The sequence below is a fragment of the Taudactylus pleione genome, unplaced genomic scaffold, assembly GCF_031769625.1.
Source record: "Taudactylus pleione unplaced genomic scaffold, aTauple2 ptg000329l, whole genome shotgun sequence".
Lineage (NCBI taxonomy): Eukaryota > Metazoa > Chordata > Amphibia > Anura > Myobatrachidae > Taudactylus > Taudactylus pleione.
Genome location: NW_028284730.1, coordinates 571,703 through 587,014, shown reverse-complemented (window position 1 = coordinate 587,014; position 15,312 = coordinate 571,703). Strand labels below are relative to the sequence as shown.

The window sequence follows — 15,312 nt, the reverse complement described above, 5'->3', positions numbered from 1 at the left end:
CTCCTGAGACCGGAGGTAAGACTGCGCATAGACGCGGATTCCTGCAAGGGGAACTCGCCTTAACTGTCTCCTTGTGTTCCGGATGCAGTCTGGGGTCTTCCCATGGAGCCATGCTAGCCAGGTTCCCCGGTGCCCCTCCATAAGTACCAAGCCTGAGGCTGGAGTTGTGGCGCCGCGGAGGAGTGATGGAGCAGCAACGCTGGTGTCCAGAGGACTGCCTAGCGCTGCCTGCTCTTCAGTAAAACCAAATAAAAGAAAACATAAAATAAAGCTTGGGCTGCTTAAAAGTAGCCCCACTGTGTAAACGGTGATCCAGCTCCTGCCGGACACCAACAACAAACTGAATTGCCTCAGGCTGTGGCGGGGTATAGGGGGGAAGGACCGGAGCATCCTGGGACAGAAAAGCTGTAACTGCTGGTGTCCATTCCTCCTAACCACCACCTATACCCCCATTATCTCCCCCTGTGGAGCCCTATGGACCCTGAAGAAGAAATAATGTTTGATAAATGGATGGATGGATGGATCAGCTTTGGTAGAAAAGTCACTAATCCAACACATACACATACTGTAGCAACATGGAATGGGGCTTTACACCTCTATGATGCATCAGAATCATTAGTGAAACATGTCTGGTAGATATTCTGTATGCAGTGTGCAGGTATGTATGTGGAAGTGTAATACTTTCATTTTGGCCCTTATTCCAGTACAGGTTAACCCACTTCCACACTGGTAAACACTTATCAGTTTCAGGTCTGTTAGCAGAAAAGGATTTAGATAAATAATTTCCAATGAATATGGTAATAATGTATACACAGAATAGATAACATAAAGGATAGGGATACTTAAAAGTTTCCAACCTTCAAGAGAATGGTCTGTAATTGCCCACAGTGGATACCCATGCTTGATTCTCCATACAGTATGTCAGCTGGACACACTCGTGCATAAGCGACAGGTCTGTCTTGGTATAGCATCCATATTATCACGTCTGGCAGGCTGATTTGAGGCTGCAGTGAAAAACATTGCTGTCAATGGACAAATACAATTTTCCAACAATATGTCTGTATATAAACACACTTTGATAAGTGAAATAACTTGATGAGCAAGCCTGCTATATTAAGGGGAAATGGGAAGGAGTAAGGAATTGTAGATTACTATGCTGATTAATATGAATAGTTGTGATAGATAACGAGGATTCGGCAGTGACTGTTATGGAAGCAGAGTACTAATATAGTCATATTGTTGCTACTAAGTACATGCTGAGGTTGATTTGATGAATGGATGGTTTGGGGACAGTGATGACTGAGAGTGTGACATTGAGGTTGGTGTATCGATTATTGGGAATACAATGTGCTATCTGGGTATACAGGGCCTGATTCAGAGATTTACGTAAATCCGATATTTACATAAATATCTGATATTTAATAATCTGCGCATGCACAGGAGCCGCACTGCGCATGTGAAGATCTGGACCTGCAACATTGGTCACAGCGCCCCATAAGCTGCAGCATGAGTGACATGTTGTAGGAGTTTGGGGGGTGGCGATGAGAAGTGCTCCAAAAAACAGGGGAGTGTCAGCCCCATTTTCTGGGTGTGCCGAAGCCAGTGATAGAGCCGAAAGCACTTCAGGGCATGCGGCCACGAGACCCTACCACAAGGGTCTCGTCGCAAGCCCAATGGTCGTGATGGTCTTGACCATCGCGACCATCTTTTTGGCCGCTCGCTATAGCTGTGGGTGGTCACCCACAGCAATGCGAGCGGCCAGGAGGCCGCTCTAAAAAAAGAGAGGGAGGGCACTGATTCGGAGCGAGCGCTCTGAAAGAGCGTCCGGCTCTGAATCAGGCCCACAGTGCATGATTAATATGCTGGCTGTAAAAGGGAGTGTATGAGGACTGTGATACTGACAACTAAGGCTGTAATAAATATAGATACTATAGAACAGTTTTGGAGTTTGTATATATGGTTGTGAGATACACTGGGACACAAACATGATTGTGACATATACCGGGTGCACATATAGGTCTGAAAGATACACTGTGGTCTACAGATATGATTGTGACATATACTGGGGCACACAAATATAATAGTGATATATACTGGGACATATAGATAAGTTTGTGAGTTATACTGGGGCATAAGCATATGATTGTGATATATACTGGGTCATATGGATATGACTGTGACATATACTGGGTCACATGATATGATTGTGATATATACTGGGTCATATGGATATGATTGTGACATATACTGGGTCATATGGATATGATTGTGACATATACTAGGTCATATGGATATGATTGTGATATATACTGGGTCATATGGATATGACTGTGACATATACTGGGTCACATGATATGATTGTGATATATACTGGGTCATATGGATATGACTGTGACATATACTAGGTCATATGGATATGATTGTGATATATACTGGTTCAAATGAATATGACTGACATATACTGGGTCATATGTATATGATTGTGATATATAATTGGTTGCACACATATGATTGTGACATATACTAGGTCATATGGATATGATTGTGATATATACTGGTTCATATGGATATGATTGTGACATATACTAGGTCATATGGATATGATTGTGATATATACTGGTTCATATGGATATGACCAGGGTCGGTTCTAGGGGTGTTTGACCAGTGCGGTCGCACAGGGGCGCCATATCTCCCCAGCATCCCGATTTCAGCGGGACACTACTGTCCCGCTGTTCCACCCACGGGCCGAAAGTGGCCCGCAGGTGGTCAAATCGGGAGGTTGGGGACCCCCACCGCCGCAGCAGTGCCGGACCCCCGGAGTGTGAATGGATGCCGCGCGCATGCGTGTGGCAACCATTCACTGATGGGAGAGGGCTGGGGGAAGCCCAGCCAGTGACGGAGTGCTGGGCTTTACCCCCAGCCTAACGTTATTTGGAGGCGTGCCATGCGGGCACGGCTCCAAATAACGTCACATAGGGGGCGTGGTCTATGGTAATTAGACCACGCCCCCAAATTCGGTCACACGCGGCTTCGCCGCACGCGATGTTAGGGCACCTTCTCAAGGGCCGGCACAGGGTGCTCCAAACCCTGGATATGACTGTGACATATACTGGGTCATATGGATATGATTGTGACATATACTAGGTCATATGGATATGATTGTAACATATACTGGGTCATATTGATATGATTGTGATATATACTTGGTTGTACGCATATGATTGTGAAATATATGGGGTACACATATAGGCCTGTGAAATACACTGTGCTCTACAGATATGATGGCGACATATAATGGGGCATACAAATATGATAGTGAGATATACTGGGGCATACAGATATGGTTAAGAGTTACACTGGGGCATACAGATATGCTTGTGAGAGATAGGCGTATATTTACTAAAATGAGGGCTTTAGAGTGTTGCCCTTAGCAACCAATCAGATTCTAGCTATTATCTAGAAGGTGCTAGATAAATGATAAGCAGAATCTGATTGGTTGCTATGGGCAACAACTCCACTTCTAAAAACCCACACTTTAGTAAATATACCCCATAACAGCGCCGTATCAGGACAGCAGTGTGCCCCCTCCTCCCTCTGAGCGCTTACCATTTTCCGCCAGGGTGTCAGGGGGTGGGTGGAGGGTGGGGATCTTCTTTGCCTCCAAGAGCACTGCAGGAGGTCTCTCTACAGACCCCCGGAGCCAGACAGTTTGCGGCCGGTGACCTTGGAGGCGTCCGCCCTGTGCGGAGGCAACGGCCGCACCACCCTCCCTACGGCCCTGCCCATACTGTGCATAGCAGAGAGGTTATGCAGTGAGTAGCAGAGAGGTTGTGCTGTGCATAGTCATACATTAGACCAGAGGTATTTATGCAGAGACAATGGTGCTCGCGCAGAAGAAGCGGTGTCCATGCAGAAACAGTGATTACTATGCATGAACAGTAGGTTTTTTTCTTTTGGATCAGTGGAGTTCTACTGTGCTTAATATGTAACTGGAGCAGTGAAATTTTGTATACAGTAAATACTATTATAAATACTTTGGTATATAGTATTTTATACTGGAATCATAGTTATAGTACTTTGTGCAATAATAGGAGTTGTAGTGCTGCGTGTGATGTAGTACGAAGCATAGCAGTGCTGCAGTTTGTGCAGCAAGACAGAAGTGAGCAGAAAGATAGAGAGAGAAGGAGCAGAAAGAGACAGAAGTTGCAGTGTGAGCAGGGGTGCAGAGAGGGGGGGGCGCTTTGCTGGAAGGGCCCGGCGGGTGCCGGATCCGTGCCTTCCCCCCCATCTTTGTACTGTCAGCGGCAGCAGCACCCAGTACACACTACTGTGTGCTGGGCTGCAGTAAGTACAGGGAAGCTGCTGCCCTGTCTAGCAGAAGTATCCTCTGCTTACACCTGATAGGAGGAGGGAGAGCGATCGCACTGATCATGCCTCACCTGGATCTGCCCTTGGCTGAGGGACACAACGGCACCGCCCTGTTGAGACGCCACAAATATTGTTTTTTTTTAAATCATTTTTTTATTTTGTGAGGAGACGTGATTACACTTTCTTTCATTAGGCCCGGCTAGGCTCTCTACAGGCCTGAGCATGAGCAGAACGAAAGAGAGATAGAGAGCAGAAAGAGAGAGACAAAAGTTGCAGCGTGAGCAGAAAGATTGAATAAGAATTATTATGAGAAAGGAAAACATTGGGAATGATCTATGGGAATATTCATAGTGAATATATTACTGCACTGTATTGTAAATATCCAAGGTTATAACTTGAGAATTGAAATGAAATCTTGAGCACCACCAATATCCATGTCTGTACATGCCATTTTGCGGACTTATGAATCAGCACCCCCAATCAAGGTTGACTCCAATGCATACACACGTTTACATGTTAATGTACACATATAGTATATCATAAATGTTGAACTCTTATATATTTAGTGTGTAAAATTATGTTATTGAAGATATATGGTAACACTGTTGTATAAGTAAAATAGACTATTTTTCACTGTATTGTGATTGTGTTGTTATACCGCCTTGATATAGTAATTATTATTATTTTATACATATATATATCTGAATTACGATTGTGTTTTAATACCGCCTCGATACAGTAATGTAATATATACTGTAAGTGATTGGCCACTTCCAGTATAAATACCAGTTAGAAGACAACATAGCTAAGATTTTTTTGTGTGTGTTTATTATTAAATTATATTGTCTGCAAACAATGGGCCTGATTCAGAGAAGTACGCTATTCTGATGTTTACGCAGCTGAGCCACTATCGGTAATCGAAGCATGCATCTAAGTCGCACTGAGCATGCACTAAGGCACATTACCAAGCAGTGACTATTTACTCCCAGTGTTATTGGCAGTCAGGGAGCATTTGGGGGAGACAACGCGGAGTGGCAGCAAAGAACGCATGTGTAACGCACCTGTTTTCAGGGTGTGTCACAGACTGCGTCTGCGATCCCATATGCAGTGAAAGTGGCTCCGGCGTAGGACACACAGGTATTCTGTGTGACAATATGGCTACTCAGAAGAGGATGCATTCAGAATCCCGACAGTGGGGATTCTGGCGTTCAGAATGGCGACGCCGGAACCCCGACACTTATCAGAATACCCGCGCCGGCATCCCGAAGGTAAATACTGGGGTTAGGGGAGGGTTAGAGTCAGGGGTTAGGCACTAGGGGGAGGGTTAGGGTTAGGCTGCAGGGAGGGAGGGTTAGGTTTAGGCACTGGGTGGGAGGTTAGGTTTAGACTGCAGGAAGGGAAGGTTAGGTTTAGGCACTAGGGGGGGGGTTAGGTTTAGGCTGTGGGGAGGGAGGGTTAGGGTTAGCAGTTAGGTTAGGCTTACTTACCTGGAGGCGTTGGGATTCTAACCTGGTCGGGATGCCGGCGTCAATATTCTGATCGCCGGGATCCCCATGTCACTCAGAAGTCCGATTATCGAAGGATCTGCAACCGATACTGAGTCTTTGTAAAAGCCACAAGTGGGCGTCTCAATACATTCCTCAGCATATGCAACATTTGCATATGTTCGCACAGCAGGTGCGTAAGGGATTGCTGCTGCGATGGCATTAGCGTACATCTCTGAATCAGGCCCAATGAGTGAGTGTATATTTAATGCTTTTATATAATTGGACAGCATACTGTACACTGTATTATTTAAATATCGTGGCAGGTGGATTTAGCTTTGAAATACATGTGGAGCCAGATGCTAGTATACTGTAGATGGAGTGCTGAGCCTTTCATATCGGCTTTTATTGTAGCATGACCAGACCAGAGGGATTAATCTTGTTCTGTAAATGCTGACTTCAATCCTATTGAATTAGTAAGGCTATTCTTTCATTGGATGTTTTATCCCTAGAATATTTTGTCAAGAATACTGTGGCCGGAGGCCGACCACACGTGATTAAAATGGCTGCCAAGGCATTGAGAGGATTAACCCTCATGCCATTGCGCCATTTTTAAAAGGACAGTGTAAAAGCACACTGCACATGGTTTATAATAAACTGTATTAAAGTATATATGTATTGCTGTAATGCACTGCAGCTGATCTGCAATGCATTAGTGCATGAAGCAACGTATATTTAATAGGCTATGCACTATATGGTTTAAATGTATATTTTGTAGAGAAAATGTACTTATAACGAATGTATAAGTTGTTTTGTTTTAGAAGGCTGTAACATTTAAGTCAAATGGTTATGAGACATTCTCACCTCCTGACATAGGAAGTGATATGTTAATTGTCCTGACCTATGCTAGTGGTCAAACCCATTGTGTAACAAAGCTTTCTTTGAAGTGCATTCCAGATTAGACCTGGCTGGAAGGTCTCTGTGTAATGGTGTGAAGAGAGTCAGATGGCCTGAGACTATCTCCTGTGTGTGTGCACTTCTGGGGGAGAGAAGTGTTTGTTTTTTCAAGATTATTGCAGGAAGACCAAAGCGAATATTATTGCTGGTCATCCTACATAGATATTTTGTCACTGTGTGATAAATGTATCAAAGGATGAAAGTAAATGACCAGTTCCTGTGGAATGTGAGTTGTAATTACTTTTGGGATAGATGGTCTGATTGGGTTACAAGACCAACTATGGGTGGATTTCACCATGCTGTATTATCTGCTCTGACTATATATACAGGGCCTGTGAGCCTCTCTTGTGTGGTACATCTTTGAAAATCCTTTGTGGAGAATTGCTGTTTGATTTCTGTGTGATATTCCCCTTCAGACGGAAGGGAGGGCCTTCTTTGAGACATTGAGCAAATAAACACCGTTTGCCTTTACTTCAATTGCCTCAATCCTGCGACCAAAAGAACTGCGCCAACGCTATTCCGTTCTCCGGCTGTTCTGGGTAAGAGCTCCGCGTCTCCAAGTTCAAGCCCTCTGCCAAGCTACCGTGCAGACTTGGGGCCTGATTCAGAGCCGGATGCTCTGACAAGAGTGCTCACTCTGAATCAGGGCCCTCCTACCTAAAATTGGAGCTGTGCGTGACCACCCACAGCTTATGCGAGTGGCCAAAAAGATGGTCGAGATGGTCTTGACCATCGCGACCATCGGGCTTGCAACGAGACCCTGCGGTAGGGTCTCGCTGCCGCAAGCCCAGGAGTGCTTTTGGCTCTATCAGAGCCAAAAGCACTCCCACTGACATCACTAGTGATGTCAGTGGGGCCGGCCCCAGTTGGTAGGCTTTCCCATGGGAACGCCTCCGTCTGGACAGCAACGCCCCCGGCACACCCACCAAAGGGGGCGTGCTGTCACTCACCATCGACAGCACGCCCCCTTTGGTGCGAGACCCATAGCGATGGCTTGCCCGTCACTATGCGGGTCTCGCGCATGCGCACGATGGAGCTCCCTCCGTCGTGCGCATGCGCACTAGGGCACCATCGACCTGCTTGCGAGCGCTCAGTGCTCGCGAGCGGGTCTGAATCAGGCCCTTGGTCCATTGCGAGGGATCAGGAGGAATCAGCCGACACCAATCAGGGGGTGTGGCCGCAGCTAGTCTAACGCATACGCAAGCAGAAGCGGTTCCAGGTGCCGAGGGAGGAGCGTGATTGTACATAAAAAGCAGTTCCAAACGCCGATGGCAGAATTTGGTTGCGGCAGCATCGTTACACGCCCGCAGCGCAGTGGGTGGAGTCAGTGACAGGCGGTCACTGACGGTGAGTGGGAGTCCGAAAGCGTTAACCCGTGACCAGGGCCAGCCTAGACGAAAGGCGTCCGGTCACAGATACAATTCTTGATACCACCTAACTAGACAATTTGGCTCGATCTGGTCAATATTGCTGTCACAGTTAATTTTATTTTATATAAATCTTTATTTATTTATTTGAAATATTAATATATGAGTATTTTGGACCTGTAATTCACCAGGTCGCTAGCTATTGTGCCAGCGCTGCAGGGTTTTTTTCTCCTCTGTTTTCCCCCACCTTCTCAACTCTCCCCCCTCCTCCCCATCTGTCTCTCTCATCTGCGCTCTTTCACCTGTCTGTCTCTCCCATTCATCTTTGTCCCCATCCCCACATCTCACTTTATGTATGTCTCTCTTACCTTTGTCTATCCTTTCCCTTATCCCCGTGTTTGTCTCTCTCACTTTTATCTCTGTCTAGCCTGCCCCCCTCTTACCCTCTTCCCCTTCCAGGGTAAGGACGGGGGCAGGGGTGATGGGAAGGCAGGGATCTGACTGTGCCTTTGCTAGACTAGCACTTTAACTGATTATATAATATATATTACACTTTTTTTTAAAATGTAATAGGTTTCTTTGACAATAATATTCTGAACAGTGTCATGCAAATATTTTGCTGCACTTATCCATTAAAAAAAGTTTAGCCTTAATATACCTGGCAAACTTTCTAAAGCAGATGTGTCAAGGATTTTTTTAATTAGAAACCTAATTCTGAATGGTGCATTTCCAGAAGCAAACTTCCATGTCTGTTATGTGTTTCCTATTCCACAGTTCTTTGCTTTCAAGCAGAGCTGGCCCTGACCAATTTGATGCCCCAGGCAAGATTGTGGCTGGTGCCCAACACCGAATGGGCATGGCTTTGTGACAGTGTGTGACTTGGGAGACAGAGGGTGTTAGTGTCTCCATCCATCAAATCTCCTCCCCTTGTGTCTCCAGCCATCAAAAATCTCCCCCTTGTGTCTCCAGCAATCCAGTCAGCAAACCTATCTCTGTAACTAGCATTCATAATTTACGTCCTCTTTGCTGTATTCCCTCCTCAATGCGCTCTCTGCTGTGAATGACACATTGATGGAAGTTGCAGGAGCTGTACAGTAGTGGAATTCTGGACACTTTCAATAAGAAAAGTTTTATTTGATATTTATGCAGAAAATTCATATTCTGCTATACCAAATCAATACTTTAATGTTTTTATTTTAATCTATAATGTTTCTACTTAATATTTTAACATGATTTTTAAGAGAGAAAGAGGAAACAGAGAGAAAGGGATGGAGAGATAGAGTGGGAGAAAGAAAAGAGAGAGAGAGAAGGTTTTGGAATACACTTACCAGCCACTGTCAGTGGGGAAGATGCAGGTCACAGCAGGCAGCATGCTGACAGGATCCGGGAGCAGGTCCCACACAGCATCCATGCAGACTCATGTGCTTTGTTCAGCACTCAATTCATCCAGACTGTGGCAGCCTATACATTCAATCCTCAAAGCTAGTTGCAGCTCTGGTCAAAGTGTGACTAACGACTAAAATGGCTCTGAATACCTCGAAACGTGTTGATTGGTCACCTGGGAAGAGAGGCAAAGCCATGACGCTTCGTGAGGAAGGGTATACCTATGAAGAAATTGCGAAGTGGTTGGGTGGTGGGGCAACAAAGTCAGGTGTAAGTATCAAGAAACAGTGCTGGAGGCGAAACTGTTGCCCACAATCAAGGATTTGTTCGAAGGTGACCCACATAAGTGTATCTTTCAGCAGGATGGAGCGCCATGCCACACCGCCAACAGTTCCATGAAGTGGTTCGGTGATCACCAAATCACTGTCTTGCCTTGGCCAGGAAATAGTCTGGATTTAAATCCGATAGAAAATCTTTGGTCAAGGCTTAAAGTGATGGTATCATGAAAAAATCCAAGTAACAAGAGAGAGCTGATCGAAGCCATAATCCATGCCTGGTACCACGTGATTTCACCTTAAGATCTGGGATGTCTGGTTCACTCGATGCCTTGACAAATCGAAGATGTTCTTAAAAACAGAGGATATCCAACAAAATATTCATTTTGTGTATTGCTGAAATTGCATATTTTTTTTCAATAATAAAAGCATACCTGTAAAACTGTGGTTTTACTGAATTTTTCACTGGAAATTTGACAAATGACAACTTAAAAAATATGAGATATGGTAAGAACTTACCCTTGTTATCTCTATTTCTACGAAGTCCATAGGGTTCCACAGGATACCTTGGGGTATAGGTGTGACGTCAGTCGCTGGGCACCAAAGAGTTAAGCTTTCAGCCTCCCAGGATGCACTAGGTCCCCCTCCTATACCCCGCCCCCGGGCCAAGGCACCTCAGTTAGTTACCAAGCCATAGGCCAAAGGAGGAGAAGGAAGAGAGAGAACAAAGATCTGGACACATACAAGAATCACATTCTCACCAGAGGGAGACGGAAAACCGGTGACCAGAGCAAAGCCCATCTGCAGCACAGGTGCGACAGGGCGGGAGTCCTGTGGAACCCTATGGACTTCGTAGAAATAGAGATAACATGGGTAAGTTCTTACCATATCTCATATTTTCTACTTCAGGGTCCATAGGGTATCCACAGGATACCTTGGGGATGTCCCAAAGCAGTATCCTTTAAGGGTGGGGACGCTCCTGTGCAGAAAGGAGAATCCGCCGCCCGAAGGAAGCATCCTGAGAGGCGAAGGTGTCAAACCTGTAATACCTCACGAAGGTATGGACAGAAGACCACGTAGCAGCCTTGCAGATCTGAACTGCCGAGGCACCACGTCGAGCTGCCCACGAAGGACCCACAGACCTAGTGGAATGAGCCTTCAGAGAAGGAGGGACCAGTAGGCCTTCATGAAGATAAGCTTCAGAAATAGCCATACGGATCCAGGCTGCCAAAGTTTGCTTTGAAGCAGGCCAACCCTTTTTACAGAAGCCATAGAGGACAAACAAAGCGTCCGACTTCCTAAACGAAGAAGTGCGGTCAACATAAGTCCTTAAGGCCCGCACAACATCCAAAGAGGCCTCACCCACGGAAAGACCCGGTGAGTTAAAGGCCGGAACAACTATTTCCTCGTTAACATGAAACTGGGAAACAACTTTGGGAAGAAACTCGGGCCGAGTGCGGAGCACTGCCCTGTTCCCATGAAAAACCAAGAAAGGGGGTCTACAAGAAAGAGCCCCTAACTCAGAAACACGTCTGGCCGAAGCAATGGCCAGAAGGAAAACAGTCTTAGCTGTTAGCCATTTAATATCCACTGAGCCCAGTGGTTCAAACGGCGGTCCTTGGAGAGCCCTCAGGACCACAGCCAAATCCCAAGGCGCCACAGGTGGAACAAAGGGCGGCTGAATACGGAGAACACCTTGCATAAAGGTGCGCACATCCGGGATTGTAGCAATCCTACGGTGAAACCAGACAGATAGGGCCGAAACCTGTACCTTCAAAGAAGCAAGGCGAAGCCCATGATCTAGCCCCGCTTGCAGGAAGGCGAGAATCCGAGACAGACGAAACTCCCGCGGTGCATAACCTCTCGGTCGACACCACTGGAAGAACGTATGCCACACGCGATGGTATATCCTCGCGGAAGACGGTCTCCGAGCTCGTAACATGGTACGCACCACAGAGCTGGAAAACCCCCGGGACCTCAGCATGGCGGTCTCAACAGCCACGCCGTCAAAGACAGCCGAGTCAGGTCCGGGTGAAGACAAGGACCCTGAGACAGAAGGTCCGGTCGTAGCGGCAACCGCAGAGGACTGTCCACGGACAGACCCTGAAGGTCTGAGAACCAGTGCCGTCTGGGCCACGCGGGAGCTATCAACAGGAGCGTCCCTCCTTCCTGTTTGAATTTCCGGATTACCCGTGGAAGAAGGGAGACCGGAGGGAACAGGTATGCGAACCTGAACGTCCACCGGACGGACAGAGCATCCACCAGAGACGCCCCTTCGTCTCTTGTGCGAGACCCGTACACCGGCAACTTGTTGTTGTGCCGGGACGCCATGAGGTCGATTTCTGGAAGACCCCACCTGTCCACCAGTAGTTGAAAAACGTCCGGGTGCAGGGACCATTCCCCTGGATGAACGTCCTGGCGACTTAGAAAGTCCGCCTCCCAATTTAGCACTCCCGGGATGAAGACCGCTGATATGGCCGGAAGATTGCGCTCCGCCCAAACCAGGATCCGAGAGACCTCTACGAGAGCCGCCCGACTGCGAGTTCCTCCTTGCCTGTTTATGTAGGCCACGGTGGTAGCATTGTCCGACTGGACCTGCACCGGGTGACCCTGGAGAAACCGCTGTGCCTGCAGGAGAGCATTGAAGACCGCACGGAGTTCCAAGATATTTATTGGAAGCTCCGCTTCTGTCGGCGTCCACCTGCCCTGGAACAAGTGTGGACCCGAAACTGCTCCCCAGCCCCGAAGACTGGCGTCCGTTGTCAACAGGACCCAATTTGGAACCCAGAACGGACGTCCCTTGTTGAGGTGGGTCATCTTTAACCACCACGCAAGGGACAGGCGAACCTCCGGGGTGAGCACAATCGTCTGGAACTTCAGAGACTGAGGCAGCCCGTTCCACTTGGACAGGATCAGGTGCTGCAGAGGTCTGGAGTGAAACTGGGCGTATTCCACCATGTCGAACACCGACACCATGGAGCCCAGTAACCTCATCACCGAGTGTAAGGACACCCGGCGGCTGCGCAGACAACTGCGCACCCTTGACTGTAAAGCAGAGATCTTGTCCTCCGTCACGAAGATCCTTTGCTGTCCCGAGTCCAATAAGGCTCCAAGATGCAGAATCCTCCGAGACGGGATTAGAGTGGACTTCTGCCAGTTGATTAGCCAGCCGTGCCGTTGCAGCAGTGCAATGGTCAGGTCCAAGTGGTGTAACAGGAGCTCTGGAGATCCTGCCACCAATAACAGGTCGTCCAAGTGCGGCAACATGCGGACTCCTTGCAGCCGCAGAGAAGCCGCCATGACCGCCATCACCTTGGTGAAAAACACGTGGTGTTGTCGCCAGGCCAAAAGGTAACGCCCGAAACTGGAAGTGGTCGCTGCGGATTGCAAACCGAAGGAACTCTTGATGGCGCAACAGAATAGGGACATGCAGGTAAGCGTCCTGTATGTCCAATGACACCATGTAGTCCCCAGGTTCCAGCGCCAGAATGATGGACCGTAGGGTCTCCATCCGAAACTTCGGGACCCGCAAAGACTTGTTGAGTGCTTTGAGGTTGAGAATCGGACGATATGACCCATTTGGTTTCTGTACCAAAAATAGATTTGAATAGAAACCCTGGCCCCTCTGGGAGAATGGAACAGGCACTATAACTCCAGCCTGGAGCATAGTGTGCAATACCTTCCGCAGCTCCGTAGCCTTGTTCCGGTCTGATGGTAGACCCGTGGTGAAGATCGAGCCGGGGGTCTGTGCCGGAAGGAGAGGGCGTACCCGTGGGAGACCACCTCCAGAACCCAAGTGTCTGTCGTAGTGAACGACCAACACCGGGAGAACTGCAGCAGGCGGCCTCCCACCCTGGGATCCCCCAAGGGGAGACCCGGACCGTCAGGCCGCAGGCTTGTCATCTGGCTTGGGGGCCGGACGTCTGGTACTCCATGCCTGTTTCCGGGGCTTGACCGATTTCTTAGGGCCAGCCTGTCGAGGAAACGACTGTGGTTTGGGCCTGCCCTGGGCCCTAGATGACCGAAAGGACGATGGTCCAGAACCAGAAGGAGCAGCGGCCGACGGGAGACAAGCAGATTTGGCTGCCGCCAGCGTGGCCACAATCTTATCCAGATCCCCACCGAAGAGAACTTCTCCGGTAAACGGCAACGCTTGCAGACCTTTCTTGGAATCTGCGTCCGCCTTCCAGGATCACAGCCACAAGGTGCGACGAGCAGCTACCGCTGCTGAAGAAATTCTAGACACCAGAGTACTAATGTCTAGAGCCGCCTCGTTGATGTAGGTGGCCGAATCACGGAGATTGCCAATCAACTCCGCCTGTTCGGCCGGACAGTCGGATTCAAAAGAAGCCTCTAATGAATCCGCCCAGCGCTCCATCGCTCTGGCAACCCAGCAAATGGCCATAGCCGGCCGTGCTGCCCCCCCTGCAAGGGAATAAGCGGACTTCAGGCAGATTTCTACCTTGCGGTCCGTAGCATCCTTAAGGGAGGACATGGATGGCATCGGCAATGTGGCACTACGGACAAGACGGGTCACGTGAGAATCCACCTGTGAAGGGGATTCCCACTTAGCAAAATAATTATCCGCGAACGGATAAGCCACCGCCAGGCGTCTCTGCGGCTGGTATCTTTTGCCAGGTTGTTTCCACGCCTCCTCTAAATGGTCCACCAACTGACCCGAAAGAGGAAAGACTGTGGCATCGCCCTTCACATCTTTGAAAAAGGCATACTTAGATTTAGCCGCTGGGGGAACTTCGTCCTCAATCACCAAGGCTGTGCGGACCGCCATCAGCGTCCTTAGTATGGAGAGGTTCCTGATCGTAAGGATCCAGAATCTCCCCATCATCAGACGTCCCTTCGTCATCCTCATAAGGAGCGGACAGAGACGCCACCCGCCTTTTATGAGGCCGCATCACAGACTCCCCTTGCAACACATCCGACAAGTGCTGTACAGAACTCGTCAGGGAGTTAACCCACGCTGGCTCCTGAGAACCCGGGAGCGGGGAAATAGGGAGACTGTGGGGTACCACCAATTGTCGTGGGAACCCCTGCATGGGTGACGACACCACAGACTGCTGGGACAAACCCATCGGAGTAAACGCGGGCTGCGGAGCTAACTGGCCCACTAAAGCTGTTAACGCCTGAGCGAAACAAGCCCAGGGCGACTCCTGTACCGGTGCTGTAACCGTAATAGGCCGCGCCATGGACAAACACTGCCGGCAAAGGCCCTCCGCGCTACCCTCCCCCTCCGCTAACGGTACTTTGCACGTGGTACACTGTAGCCGGAGGGGAAAATCACTTTCAGACATGATGGCACCACGTATGTGACCTCTCTCACCAATTAATTATTAAATAGGCGAGAGACCACCCTGCAGCACCGCACCGCAAGGGCTTTAGCAGAAAAAACAGGGACAGTAATAAAGCTGACAGTTTAGAGAAGAAAAGTTACAGGCAGCGCTAGCACAGTCACATACAATG

At 48.5% G+C, this 15,312-nt stretch overlaps 1 protein-coding gene across 1 annotated transcript in view; it reads right to left on the bottom strand.

Annotated features, from left to right (window-relative positions):
* The window catches only part of FER1L5 (fer-1 like family member 5), a 308,173-nt gene that overhangs the window by 124,067 nt on the left and 168,794 nt on the right, over positions 1-15,312 (bottom strand). The window contains exon 24 of the mRNA XM_088443273.1: positions 858-1,004. Within this exon, the coding sequence (XP_088299399.1) occupies positions 858-1,004 (147 nt within the window). The remainder of the gene's footprint in view (positions 1-857; positions 1,005-15,312) is intronic.